We start from the raw sequence: 13482 nt of genomic DNA, 5'->3' as shown, positions 1-13482 counted from the left end.
TTTGTACGTGAACATTAGCTCATGAGCAGATTAAATGTCTCACAATTTCTTTATGCAATCACCAGCAAGTAAATTAGGCAAAGAAATAAGGTCATCTGGGAACTTATACAAATAGTATATCATCAAATTATATGAAGGGTAATCCATACATAGGAACGTATACAGATGGTATATCAAAGAATCAAATGCACTATATGAAGTAATACACGTTATGGGTTCATTCTGCGGTAATTGCCTTTGGCTCCTAGGTGCATATGCACCCATTGTCAAAATACACATTTCGAAAAGTTGAAAAATTCGGAACAAAAATCCTGCGTGTATATCCGGACATTTTATGTGCGTGCACAAGGTTTCAGTGAAAAACGAGGTTTTTTGTGGCTTGTGTAAAAAAGACAATTTCTGATGCTTCATTCTAACTATTCACGAGGCATTTCTTTATCTTTTTTACACAAGCCATAAAAAACGTCGTTTTTCGCCGAAACCTTGTGAACGCCCATAAAATGTCCGGATATACACGTGGGATTTTTGTTCTGAATTTTTCAACTTTTCGAAATGTGTATTTCGACAATGGGTGCATATGCACCTAGGAGCCAAAACGCCGTAGAAGACCATGAAAACAATGATTACATGATTACAGTGGTACACGTTGCTGATGCTCAGTGTAGGTGGTTCAGTACTCTGTTTACTGATTCCAAATCTTGCCCTGTGTTCTACGTTCTGAAATCACATTGTTTCAAACAGCATCCTTTAAGAGTCTACCAAGGAATTCAAGTACCGATTAAACGGGAAGGATTTGCATCAAAATGACATGCATGCAAGCCAGCAGAAATGTAATAGCTGGCTTCGACGAACCACAATTTATCTTTCATAAATTTGTTCTGCTTCGATGCAGCAAGTTTATATGAGACTTTTAAGCTCTGCATGCTACCCGTACATAAAATAGAGATAAGAACTGATGAAGTATAATGGAAATCCTTATCCTTCCATTTGTTCCTTCTTTGTATCCCAAAACAATGTCCACATTTGATATATACAAGTGTTATTCCATTCTGGACACTTCATTAGAAAGAAGATACCATCACCATGCTGTGAGAGACCCCCATATCCATGGGATGGACACGGCTCTTATGAGCTAGTACTATTCTATAAAAGAGAAGTAGAGAACACATACAGTATGTAAGCCATTCTTATTAACAACTTAGATGAAAAGAGCTTGATGGCTTGAACGAGTACATTAGAGCAGTATCATTGATGCAGCAACAAAAGCAAGTTTGCAAAGAAAAGATCGACGGTTTACAAACTTAAAATTATAGCTCTCCCAAATGCACCAGCACAAACATAAGACTATGTCCTGGAAGCATGCCCAGTCAACTGCATGTGTACAAAAGCAATATCTGAGGTAACAGTGCTTCATAGAAAAGATATATACTGATGACAACTTTTTCAGTGTAACATTCCTTCACAAAAGAATGCTCAATTTGCAGTGGATCAGAAACCAGCCAGTCCCTTAACCAGGTATATGATATTTGCTACTCCTTTGATTTTGTAAATCGCATGCGTCCAGCATAACATTACTACACTGCATCATGAATCCTGCAGATAAAACTATTAAGTTAACGGTGTTATGATTATGCAACATGTATTACTAGAAGGCCAAAGCCATCATATATATATGTATAAGAGGATGCCAAAAGGCTAGAATACAAAAGGCCAAAGGCCATCACCAATATAACTCTAACACCCCCCCCCCCCTCAAACTCATGGTGGATCTACAACACTGAGTTTGGAGAGGTGAAATCTATGTTGCGCTCTAGTCTGGGCCTTCGTGAAGAAGTCCGCTAACTGTAACTCGGAAGGCACATACTGAAGAGCAATAACATGATCCTGCACAGCAGCACACACATAAAAAGCATCAACGCCAATATGCTTGGTAAGCTCATGCTTCACAGGGTCCCGCGCAATACTGATGGCGCCTGTACTGTCAGATAAGAGGGTGGTAGGTGTAGTACCAGGAACACCAAAATCCTTCAGTAACCATCGTAGCCAAGTCACCTCTGCCGTCAGAAGAGCCATAGCTCTCAACTTGGCCTCTGCACTCGAAAGGGACACTGCAGTCTGTTTCTTTGTCTTCCAGGCAATGAGAGAACCACCAAGAAAAACACAGTAAGCAGAAAGTGAACGATGATCCGAAGGATCACTGGCCCACGTAGCATCCGAATAGGTCTGGAGCTGTAGCGAGCTGGAACGGGGAAAAAACAGACGATGGGAGATCGTGCCACGATGATATCGTAGAACACGAAGAAGGTGACTATAGTGAACTGAAGTGGGAGCGGAAACACACTGACTCAGAATATGGACAGGGTAGGAGATATCTGGACGAGTAACAGCAAGATAGACAAGAGCTCACCATCAGAAGCGCGAAGGTTAACATTGAGCTCCATAGGAGTCTCAACAGTGCGCTCGTCACTAAGAGCCGCACGAGTAAGAAGATCTTGGATATACTTTTCTTGGGAAATAAAAAAGGCATCAGAGGTGGAGGAAACCTCAATCCCAAGAAAGTAACGGAGAGGACCAAGATCAGACATAAGAAACTGCTCACTGAGACGGGCCTTGACAAAGGCAATGTGCTCAGAATCATCACCAGTGATGATCATGTCATCAACATATAGAAGAAGAAGAGTACGACCACGAGAAGAAAGGTGGACAAACAACGCTGGATCATGAACACTTGGCGAAAAACCAGCTGTAGTGACCACAGAGGCAAAACGCTCAAACCAAGCACGGGGGGCTTGCTTAAGGCCATAAAGAGAGCGACGAAGGCGGCAAACCATGCCATCAGGAACTGAATACCCAGGTGGTGGCTGCATATAAACTTCCTCACGCAACTCACCATTGAGAAATGCATTCTTAACATCAAGCTGAGACACGGACCAGTGGCGGACAGAGGCCACGGCAAGAAGTGTGCGGACAGTGGTCATGTGGGCCACAGGAGCAAAAGTCTCATCATAATCATGACCATGCACTTGCTGAAAGCCACGAGCTACGAGACGAGCTTTATAACGCTCAAGAGAACCATCAGAGCGAGTCTTAATCTTATAAACCCACTTACAAGTGATGGGGCGAACATGGGGAGGAAGAGAAACTAGATCCCATGTGTCGTTACGCTCAAGGGCAGCAATCTCCTTTGCCATGGCAAACTGCCATTCAGGATGGATAATAGCATCTCGATAAGAAGTCGGCTCAACAATGGTCGAAAGACCATAGCGAGAAGGAGAATATCGGTCAGGGGGCGGACAAGGCCGAGAACGAAGACCATAAGTCGGTTGAGACGAGGAAGACGACACACCAGAAGTAGTGCGCACATCAGTAGACTCATCCACAACACGTCGACGACGAGTGTAATGGAAAGGAAATGACGGGAGAGGTGGAATCACTGGAGATGGAGACGGGGAATGTATCAGTGATGAAGGTGGAGAAGAGGAAGGTACCGGTGATGAAGGTGGAGAGTCATGCGATGAGGGAGGAGAAGAAACCATAGGAGAAGACGGTGTCGGATCTGCGACAGCGGGGCGAGGAGTAGGAATATTGGGCACAGAGGGAGGTGTATCCGGAAACATAAGAAAAGAGATGTCCTCCGTGGAAAAGGCCGAGGAGGATGGACGCGGGTAGAAGGGACAAGACTCATCAAAAGTGACATCCCTAGAAATACGCATCCGGCGACCGACAGGATCCCAACATCGATAGCCCTTATGCTCATCACTGTATCCGAGAAAGACACACTCAACAGACTGAACGGTCAGTTTGGTGCGTTCACGAGGAGCAAGTAAAACGTAGCAAACACAACCAAACAAACGAAGCGTCGAATAATCAGGAGAACGACCAGAGAGACGCTCAAGAGGAATACCACCCTGTAGAGCAGCAGATGGCTGGATGTTGATGAGATAGGTGGAAGTGGTGACAACCTAAGCCCAGAAGTGAGGCGGAAGAGAGGCGGCGATCATCATCGCACGCGCCGTCTTAAGAAGGTGACGATGCTTGCGCTCAGCCACACCATTCTGAGCATGAGCACCAGGACAAGAGAACTGAGCAAGAGTACCTTGCTCAGCAAGGAATTCTCGCAGCGCATGTGAGATATACTCACCAGCTGAATCTGCACGAAAAACACGAATAGGAGTGGAAAACTGGGTACGAACCATGGCAGCAAATTTTTTGTATATAGACAAGACCTCACTACGAGAAGACATAAAGTAGATCCAAGTGTACCGGGAAAAATCATCTATAAAGATAATGTAGTAGCAATGACCCCCTTTCGAAGCGAAGGGAGCCGGACCCAAACATCAGAGTGAATGAGATCAAAGGGGCGCTCGGACACTGACTCACTATGAGGATAGGGGAGTTGAATCTGCTTACCAAGCCTGCAACCCAGACAATCCAATGAAGCGTTACCAGAGACAGAACCCAGAACACCACGATGAACCAAAGACGAGAGACGAGAACCGCATAAATGGCCAAGACGATGATGCCACTGTTGAAAAGAGCTGGTAGCTGCAGCAACAGGGGTGATGAGACTGGCGGCAGTGGCAGCGGAGGGAAGACGAAGCCAGTCAAGCTCCCAGAGACCATCAGAGCGTCGAGGGCCAGCACCAAGCAGAGCGCCCGTGCAACGATCCTGAACAGAACACGAATCAAAGTCGAGAATAACCCTACAACTAGAATCAACAATCTGACCACCAGATATGAGCTGCATGGTAAGTCGGGGAACATAAGCTACAGAGGGAACATGAAATGAAGAAGTGCTAAGAGTGCCTCGACTAGCTACAGGGAGGGGAGTGCCGTCAGCCGTAAGAACACGAACAGGAGACTCGACAGGTCCAATGGAGGTCAAAGTGGAAGAATCGTAAGTCATATGAAAAGATGCTCCGGTATCAAGAATCCATGGGGATGTACCTGAATGGGTAGAAGATGGTTTCTCGGTGCCAGAAGGGTCAGCCACAAAACCTGCAAAACCCGTCGGTGAAGAATCCCAAGTAGCAAGCAGGCATCGCAGCTGCGCAATCTCACGCGCAGACAGGGACGGTGCGGAAGAGGTCGAGGTAGAAACACCTGCCAACGATGAGCAGTCACCACCACCCGTGAAAGCCGTGTGTAGACTCGACGAAGAGTGGTCACTGGCGAGCGTGGAAGCCGCGAGAGGAGCCGATGTAGAGCGGCCACCGGCGTGCGCGAAAGCCGCGAGAGGAGTCGACGAAGAGTGGTCACCGCCGCGGGCGGAAGCCGCGAGAGGAGTCGACGTAGAGCGGTCACCACCGCGGGCGAAAGCCGTAAGAGGAGTCGACGTAGAGCGGTCACCGCCGCGCGCGGAAGCCGTGAGAGGAGTCGACGTATAACGACCATCACAGCCTGCTGAAGACGCCATAGAGGATAACATCAGAGGCGGACCAGCACCAAGCACCGAGCGGCGGTGCATATGCGAGACGAGATCAATATATGGAACACCGTCGGTAGTCTGTGGGCAGCGACAGAAATGCAGGCCCGACGAAGACGACATGTCTCTCTTTCTCTCTTTTTTCTCTCTTTTTTTAACACTAGAAGATAACCAACGGAATCAGCCCAAAAGGGGTCAACGTGATCTCTGCGGGCCGAACGAAGCAGCAGCAGCCAGCGCTCACGCGCGAGGCACGCAGCCAGCGAGCCGAACCAGAAGCAGCAGCGGTGGCCAGGGCCAGGGCGCACGCACGGACAGCGCCAGGATCGAGGGCGGCCAAAACAGTGCTTCCCGATCTGGGCGTCGGCGGCCCAACCTCAGAGAGCCGAAGGCCGATGGCTGGAACTCGAGCGCCAGCCAGAGGCGTGATGGCGGCGGCCCGACCTTGAAATTGGCGTCTGGCAGCAGGAATCGGCGGCTGAGGCAGCCCTCCTCGGTGGCGACCTGCGAGGAAGACAGCCGGTGGGATGATGCGGGCGGCGACCGGCGCGACCTGGCGGGAAGACCAGCGTCTGGGGAGTCAATCGGGGAAGACCGGTGGCAGGGGCGAAATTTGATCAGGCTGCGGCGACCGGAGCTTGAAGACGAAGAGCTGGCAGCAGCGACCGGAGCCAGCGGGACGAGAGTTGCAGGAGGAAGACGTGGGATATGTCCAGGAGACAGCCGAACGCCGGGGAACCACAAGCACAGCGGCTTGGATCAATCGGAAATGATCCAGCAAGCACGATCTCACCAAGAACGGGAACAGATTGGAGAGAAAAAAAATTCAGATCGAAGACGAGTTGTGGCGTCGGAAGAGGAACCTAAGCTCTGTTACCATGTTATGATTATGCAACATGTATTACTAGAAGGCCAAAGCCATCATATATATGTACAAGAGGATGCCAAAAGGCTAGAATACAAAAGGCCAAAGGCCATCACCAATATAACTCTAACAAACGGGTCGCTAGGGACAGCTAAATTTCTCAATGGATGTAGTGTGCTCTATGGGATAGAAGTAATAAGACTGAACTTAACTTTTCTGTCTGCAGGAATATGTACCTAATTATTTCTGTTAGATTATGGGAGAATGCCAAAATAAAATGAGGAAGTGTTGGGGGAGGTAGAAACTAACTTGCCCAACACGTGGGGTAAGAACTTGACTGAAGTCAAGCCTTACAGGTAGTTCCCAATGGAGAAAGGTAATAGGGGACTCAAACAAAGCAGGGCCACAACCTTGAATCCATTTTCACCTATTGCTTTATAAATTGCCAGAAACTTCTTAAGAATACGCTCTAGCAAAGTATCCAGCGACGAGAAAGGCCACAGCTTTAGCTAGCTATACAATCAACAAAGTTCAATGAGAAAATACATAACAGCGAAATTAAAACAGAAATGTTCTTCATGTTGAAGTTACTTACTGTCCCACTGATTGAAACCATAATAGTACCAGTAACGCTACCGAATAATAGACTTGCAGACATGGTCAATGGTACTGTTGGAATTGCAAGAACCTGAATGAAACAAACACTGTCATTAGTACTAATCCAAAGTTGCAACCCCGATGTTATGCAAAAGGTCTAAGATTCATAGCCAAAAGGATCACCAGTTCCAAAAAAAACTAAGTCACGAAGATTATATAAGTATGTACTGCCTAGGCATTTATGTGACAACTGCATTCACAAAGAGGGGCAACAGCTTCTCGTGGACATTAGGTTGTGTACAACCCCCTAGTATTACCAGATTATAGCATTTCAAACACTTAGGAAGAACAACAGCCCAACTATCCTGCTGATAAGGCAATAAACAGAGCAAATTAATTAAACCTACATCCTATACTAAGGAAAAGAGAGGAGAACAATTAGTTGATTACCAGGTAGGAAAATATGAAGCTCCTGTAGAAACACTCCCCATCTCCAGTCACCGGTCTAAATTCTGAATAGGCATCAAGATAGTCCACTCCTTATCCCGTAGCCAAATCAGAAACCAAATAATACTTTCTGACTTCAGTGATGGGATGTGTCTGCAACAAACAGTGTAAATACAGGAATTGAAATTACACTGATTAGAACATGGAAAAACGTATTTTAAAATGTGACGGGGAAATTTTGTTTTGTTCTCTGGAAATGTTTGAAACCACCGGCATGTATAATCCCATCATTGATATTGATTGGTTGTGTTCAGTAAGAAAAGAGGAAAATATCTATTAACGTTTGATAAACCCAACAACAGTACAGATAAGATTCAGGTTTTTTCAGACTATCACAACCAAGAGTTAACAACAATGTAGTATCTATAAAAGAGAACATAACCTTCTATTATCATCTGAAATGGAATAGCTAGCTTAATTAGGTGGAAATGATCATAAGCCTCTACAAGAAGGTAGAGGACTAAGATTGATAATTTCAAGAATATACCTCCAATTCAGCAGTCGAATAAGCAAAGTTTAATTTAAATTTTGGTACGGGCAATAACTTCAGATGTTTAAATTTATGTTAGAAGGCAGCATTAAGATAAAAAATAGGCAGATCTCTAGCTAAGTGGCTACTTGAACTGAACAAAAGTAACCACAAAATTTCAACATACCCTCAATATCATTGTTATCTTTTTCATCCTCCTCATCATCATCATCGTCTTCATCGTCGTCGTCATCATCATCATCCTCAAGGATAGGCTCATCTTCCACAATCTGTATATAATAAAGAACAACTGACATACAAATCAAGAACCACAGGGCCTATGACAACAAAGTTAGGTCTATGAATAAACCTCTGAAATTGAACTCTTAACTGGACAAGTAGGCACGCATGATCCCCATACCTGAATAGGCAAAATTACATCGCCCTCGGCTACCTTGGTGGTGGTTCATGGAGACTGGGCCTCGGCTGGATAAGCGCAGAAAGTTCGATTACGCGCCCTAACCAAAAGCTCTACAGCCTAGGCGACATAGACAATCGAGATCTAGCGCCCCCCTCAACACCACTGCCGCAACAAAATAAGCCGATATAGGGCCTAAAAAAGCATGAGGAGAAGATTATTATTCAGTCGACACCGCAACACACACCCAGCAAAGAGCTACCCTAAATGTTTTCACAAGAGGGTTATATTCATCAAGCATCTTCATTAGACCATCAGTTATCGCTCTATCAATACCACTTTCTTGTTCACCATCTTCAGACATCACGGCATTAGTTATGTTGCTAACCTCATTATGTGTGTCATGAATGTACAATTCAGCAAATTTGGGAGTAGCACCTGTATTTGGCAAAAGTGACCCTATACGGGTTATGTACTTGACCATGAACTTTAAATACATATGGACCACCACCCCAGTTTATGTGTTGGTTAATATCGGCTCCCATGGAAGTGAAAGCAAACAGAGTATATTGCCTGATTCTATCCAAGAAGTATTTGGACTGCGAGTCACCATTAAATTTAAGTAGCTCTGATAGGAAAGGCGGCGGATTTTTATACGGTGGCAGCTTTACCTTACCACCCCTGCAGCACAAGCTGTATAGGACACGACGGTCAGCTATGGAGCTTTCAGCCTTGCATCTCTCATGGAACCAAAACACGGCGCCACAGAATTGGTACCAATATTCAGGCGCACCATGATACGATCTCTTCCTATGTGTGGCTGCAGAGAAGAATGCGTCAGAGGCATACACAAAATACTTAGTGTGTTCTACTTTGGCTCGTTCTTGTACCTTTTAAGAATCCTGTGTACTCTGTAGAGAATAGAGAGCTCTTGGCAGATGCAGTACAGTACGGGTATCCTTGAAACGAAGAAATAGTTTTATTTATCAGTTAGACAGAGGTAGTTGATGTTGGTCAAGGATGTGCAAAGCCAACAAAATGATAACACACCTGCGGAGGTCCATTTACGCATCTTCCTCTTTCGCATTCGCTGTTCACGCCTAATGCTACTGTAAGCGGCTGAAACAACTGGGAAGTAACCGTCACCTATGTTGGAAGTGATGCTAAGACTGTTCCTAATCGATCAGAGATGAATTATATAACATCCAAGTTCCAACTGCAGGACACACACCTACAAATGGCGTGTTCCCAGGAGCAGACGAAGAAGAACGTGCACCACTAAATGGATCTTGAACCAACCAAAAGGAATGTCGTTCACAATTTTCATAGATGGTCTAAGCGTGCAAGAGCAAACAGTAAGGATAGAGTACCAAACGAAATAAGGACGAACCCTGAAACAATGCAATACGCCCTGACACCCTGCTGCGTCGCCGAGCAACAGAACGTTCACGCGCAGTGGCACGATCCGCACCAGGATCAGTAGAACTCATATCGTGCGCATGTAATGATAATGCTAACGAACGAAATCGTAGTTTCGCACAGTAACAGCAACATCAAGATGTGAAAGGGAGAACGACAGAATAAACCGTGTTGTGATTCTTATAGGTGTGTACCTGATCTGGAAACACGAGGTACTCCAGAAAGCCAATTAGCAACGAGAAGCAAAGACGATCATAGCAGCAACTTCACTGATGAAAATAAGACAGGTTTAGGCCGTGGAGCATAAACACAAACAGGTTGCGAACAATAGTGCATGGAGAAAGGAACTCCTGGAACAGAAGGAAAAGGACACTCATGTGCATGATTAAAGCGAGAGGAATCGCACCTGAACACCGAAGGGCGAAAGCAATCCAAAGCACCAGCAACCACACTATCAAGAAACAGGGACGATCTGTGTGCTCACTTCACTTCACCATGAACTGCAAAATAGGTGGCGAAGCTAAGTCCAGAGAAGAGCACCGCCAAAAATATTTGCAAATAGCCAAGAACTCGGACAAAGATGGCACCAGTATTACCTCCATGGCAGGCACAGAGCGGACGAGGCAAGATCCATAAGTGAGAGCGGCGGAGAAGCAAGCGAGCAGGAGGGCGAGTACACATAATCCACCCAGCGAAGCAACTGCAGGCGGCACGTCAGAAGAGCTGCACCAAAAATAGCATCAAATCAGCAGCTGACAGAGTGGGACCAATGCAATTAGCTCCTCCTCCTCTGGCCGCCAGGCAAGAGCACAACTTCCCCCTCTTGCCTCTGTGACTGCGACGGCCCGACCGTGGAGGGGGATGGGGAGCAAATCGGCGGCGGCAACGGTGACCTTCAGGCGATGACGTGTAGAGGAGGGGAGCACGGTGACAACCCATGACGACGGAGTAGGTGCACGGCGGCAAACAACCAGTGGCGGAGCCAGGATTTGTGTATAGGGGGACCGAGTACATATATTGATCTAATCTCGTTGGCAATTACTCGTCGCTGTTACTAAATTTGTCGATCGTTGGGGGGGCAGGCCCCTGCTCGCCCCCCCCTGGCTCCGCCCCTGCGAACAACCCTGCTCGAGTCACCTGCCTCCAGCCTGCTGGATCTGCAGGGCTTTCACCACCAAGGGGGGAGCGGCGGTGTGCGGTGGCAGGGCCTGGGAGAGGAGGAGGAGAGTGGAGAGAGGATAGAGGATGGGGTGGGTAGAGCCGAGGAGGAAGGATTGGGGGCAACGGCGGCGGCTGGAGAACGAGGGAAGAGAGGAGGAGGCGGCGACAAAGAGGGAAGGCATCGTGGCCTCGTGGAGACCCAGGTTAGGTTAGACAAATCCCACGTGTGTGAGCGACTTGACCAATCTTTCGCCTTTGGTTTTGTCGTTTCCTATCCGACGTGGCTAGCGCGACACACGTTAATGCTTCTCGATCAGCCGGCATATTTGCTTGATCGATCTGTAGGGCAGGATCTTATTGTTGGCAGAGATTCCGCTTGACATGGACAGTAGTTGCAGAGGACGCAGATACGTGTCTACACTATAAATGGAGGCCGGCCCGGATATTTATTGCTAACTCGGGTGGTTTAGTTGAGTCCACCTTTTGCGCATTGGTCGTTCTCTCCAAGATTCCCTGTTAATATTTTTATGAAGGACTTTTATAACTATCAAACATTCGGATTTTAACAATAGGAACGATTCTTACTTCACTTTAATTATATACATGCATGTATTACAATGACTAATTTTGCTTTCAACGTGCACTCCCTCCTTTAATTACATGCATATATGTACTAAAAGACAAAAAGTTGATGTAATCCTAGATTATTTTTCAAACTTCTAAATGTTTTGTAGCTCAAACCGTCGCCCCGATTGAAAAAACGTCTTCACACAAAAAATCGTCTTGACGAGATCTTCAAAACTAGATCCCATGTTGATATGTTCTGACGACTTTTTTTTCGGACGAAAAGTTACCACATCTGGGGCTACGTGAGTTATCACATCTGTTATACATAAGTTATTGTGTCATTTACACAAAAAAATTTGAGGGTATGTTTTCAACAAACTTTTATCCCAGGGGTCAAAAAGTGATTATGATGTTTGGAGTGAGTTATCAGCTTTGTTGTGTATATTACCATGTTGCGCAAAAGTTATTAGGGTATCCTTTTCAATAATTTCCATTCCCTCGGTTAAAAAATTACCGCCATATTTGTATATGAGTTATTAGCTCTCATGTGCTAGTATTATCATGTTGTTTACACATGAGATATTGGGAGGTATTTTTTAACAATATTTTTCCATGTTGTCAGCTCATGTTATTTACACTAGAAGTTATCAGTGGTATGTTTTTAATAATTGTTTTCACATCAAAGTTGTCGTGGTGTTTGTACCTAAGTTATCAGGACCGGGAACCTATATTATTATGCTATTTACACAAAAAGTTATCAGAATATGTTTTCAATAACTTTTTTGACGAGTCAAAGTTATCATATTGTTTGTACCTAAGTTATCAGGTCCGGGAGGCTATATTACCATGTTATTTACACAGATGTTACCGGAGTATCTTTTCGATAACTTTTTCTATAGGTCAAAATTATCATGGTGTTTATACTTAAGTTATCAAGTCCGGGAGTGTATATTATCATGTTATTTACAAAGAAGTTATCGGTTGTATGTTTTCAACAACTTCTATCGATGGGTCAAAATTATCGTCGTGTTTGTACCTAAGTTATCACGTCCAGGAGCCTATATTATCATGCTATTTATATAAAAAAATTATCGTTGATATGTTTTTTATAACATTTTTCTCTGGATCAAAGTTATGGTGGTGTTTGTACCTAAGTTATTAGGTCTGCGATGTGTATATCATGTGAAGAAGCCCGCGGCGGCTGATGACGATAGGAGTGAGGGCGTCACCAGCACCGACACCTTGCTCACCTTCCCCAAGGACGGCGAGAATTTACCGGGGGTATGTTTTCAATATTTTTCCCCATGTCAAAAGGTTGTCACGGTGTTTGTGAGTGAGTTATCAGCTCTGCAGTGCGTGTATTATCATGATGTGTACACAGAAGCTACCGGCGGTATGTTTTCAACAAATTTTTTCGACATGGCCCCCTTCTTATATTTACAATCAAAGGGTGTACAACCAAAGCAGCGACTAATTTGTCTCTCCTCCATGGACAAGAGATGAATGGGAGAAAAAAAATGCTCGTGCTTGATCATGTAGGTTGCTAGCTGGACCGAAAAAAGGTAGGCTTGCCCATGTAGGATGTAGCCAAGAGCCAAGAGCCAAGAGTCTTGCACCGCTAGGCATCAATGGTAAAGAGATTCCATGCATCGCAGGTAACTTGCTTTGTGTTGTCGAGTATGTTCTTGTTCATCTCAAACAGGTCAAAAATAAGTATGTTCATGCGTTTGGATATAAGAAGTCACATAAGGGTGCTGGTTAGCAGGGGCATGCTGCTTCCCATCAGCCAGGTTTCGTTTCACAGGAAGCGCATTCAATTTATTTTTTGTCGCACAGCCACGAGATAGTGATCCCATCCCGCAGCTGGTTAGCGCAAAGTGCGGGGCGCCTGCATGCACGAAGGACGCGATCCGAGTGTTTCCAGGTCGTTCGGATCTAATGTAAAATTGAGAACGTTCGGAAATTACAAATTTCGTTTTATGAAAAGTATTACTCAATTTTTTTAGAACCGCCCTTCAAGGCACTTTATTCAATGTTAAGACGGTTTACATCTA

The 13482-nt window shown here is 45.4% G+C and overlaps 1 protein-coding gene and 2 long non-coding RNA genes across 3 annotated transcripts; all 3 read right to left on the bottom strand.

Moving 5' to 3' along the window:
- Positions 1-1217: 1217 nt before the first annotated feature.
- On the bottom strand, positions 1218-8465 carry LOC147981871 (uncharacterized). The gene is made up of 5 exons (XR_015599950.1): positions 8285-8465; positions 8051-8153; positions 7338-7487; positions 6886-6978; positions 1218-1593 (listed from the first exon to the last, which is right to left on the bottom strand). It is a non-coding gene; the product is annotated as an uncharacterized LOC147981871 (long non-coding RNA).
- LOC147981872 (uncharacterized) lies at positions 3963-5548 on the bottom strand. The gene is made up of 2 exons (XM_087545767.1): positions 4948-5548; positions 3963-4150 (listed from the first exon to the last, which is right to left on the bottom strand). The coding sequence occupies exons 1-2, from the start codon at positions 5546-5548 to the stop codon at positions 3963-3965; spliced, it is 789 nt and encodes a 262-aa protein (XP_087401893.1).
- Positions 8466-9336: 871 nt separating the features above from the next.
- Positions 9337-10481, bottom strand: LOC147981870 (uncharacterized). The gene is made up of 3 exons (XR_015599949.1): positions 10297-10481; positions 10107-10200; positions 9337-9969 (listed from the first exon to the last, which is right to left on the bottom strand). It is a non-coding gene; the product is annotated as an uncharacterized LOC147981870 (long non-coding RNA).
- Between the last annotated feature and the right edge of the window lie 3001 nt (positions 10482-13482).

This window comes from Triticum urartu, chromosome 3A (genome assembly GCF_056163025.1).
Source record: "Triticum urartu cultivar PI428250 chromosome 3A, HENAU_Tu73, whole genome shotgun sequence".
NCBI lineage: Eukaryota > Viridiplantae > Streptophyta > Magnoliopsida > Poales > Poaceae > Triticum > Triticum urartu.
The sequence above is the reverse complement of the archived record's forward strand: the minus strand, read 5'-3'. Positions and strand labels throughout refer to the sequence as shown.

Coding starts and splice junctions, on each gene's coding strand:
- LOC147981872 (XM_087545767.1), bottom strand. CDS start 5,548: ATGTCGTCTTCGTCGGGCCTGCATTTCTGTCGCTGCCCACAGACTACC. Junction 4,151..4,947: donor ACCATCTTCTACCCATTCAG/GTACATCCCCAT, acceptor TTTTTCGTGCAG/ATTCAGCTGGTGAGTATATC.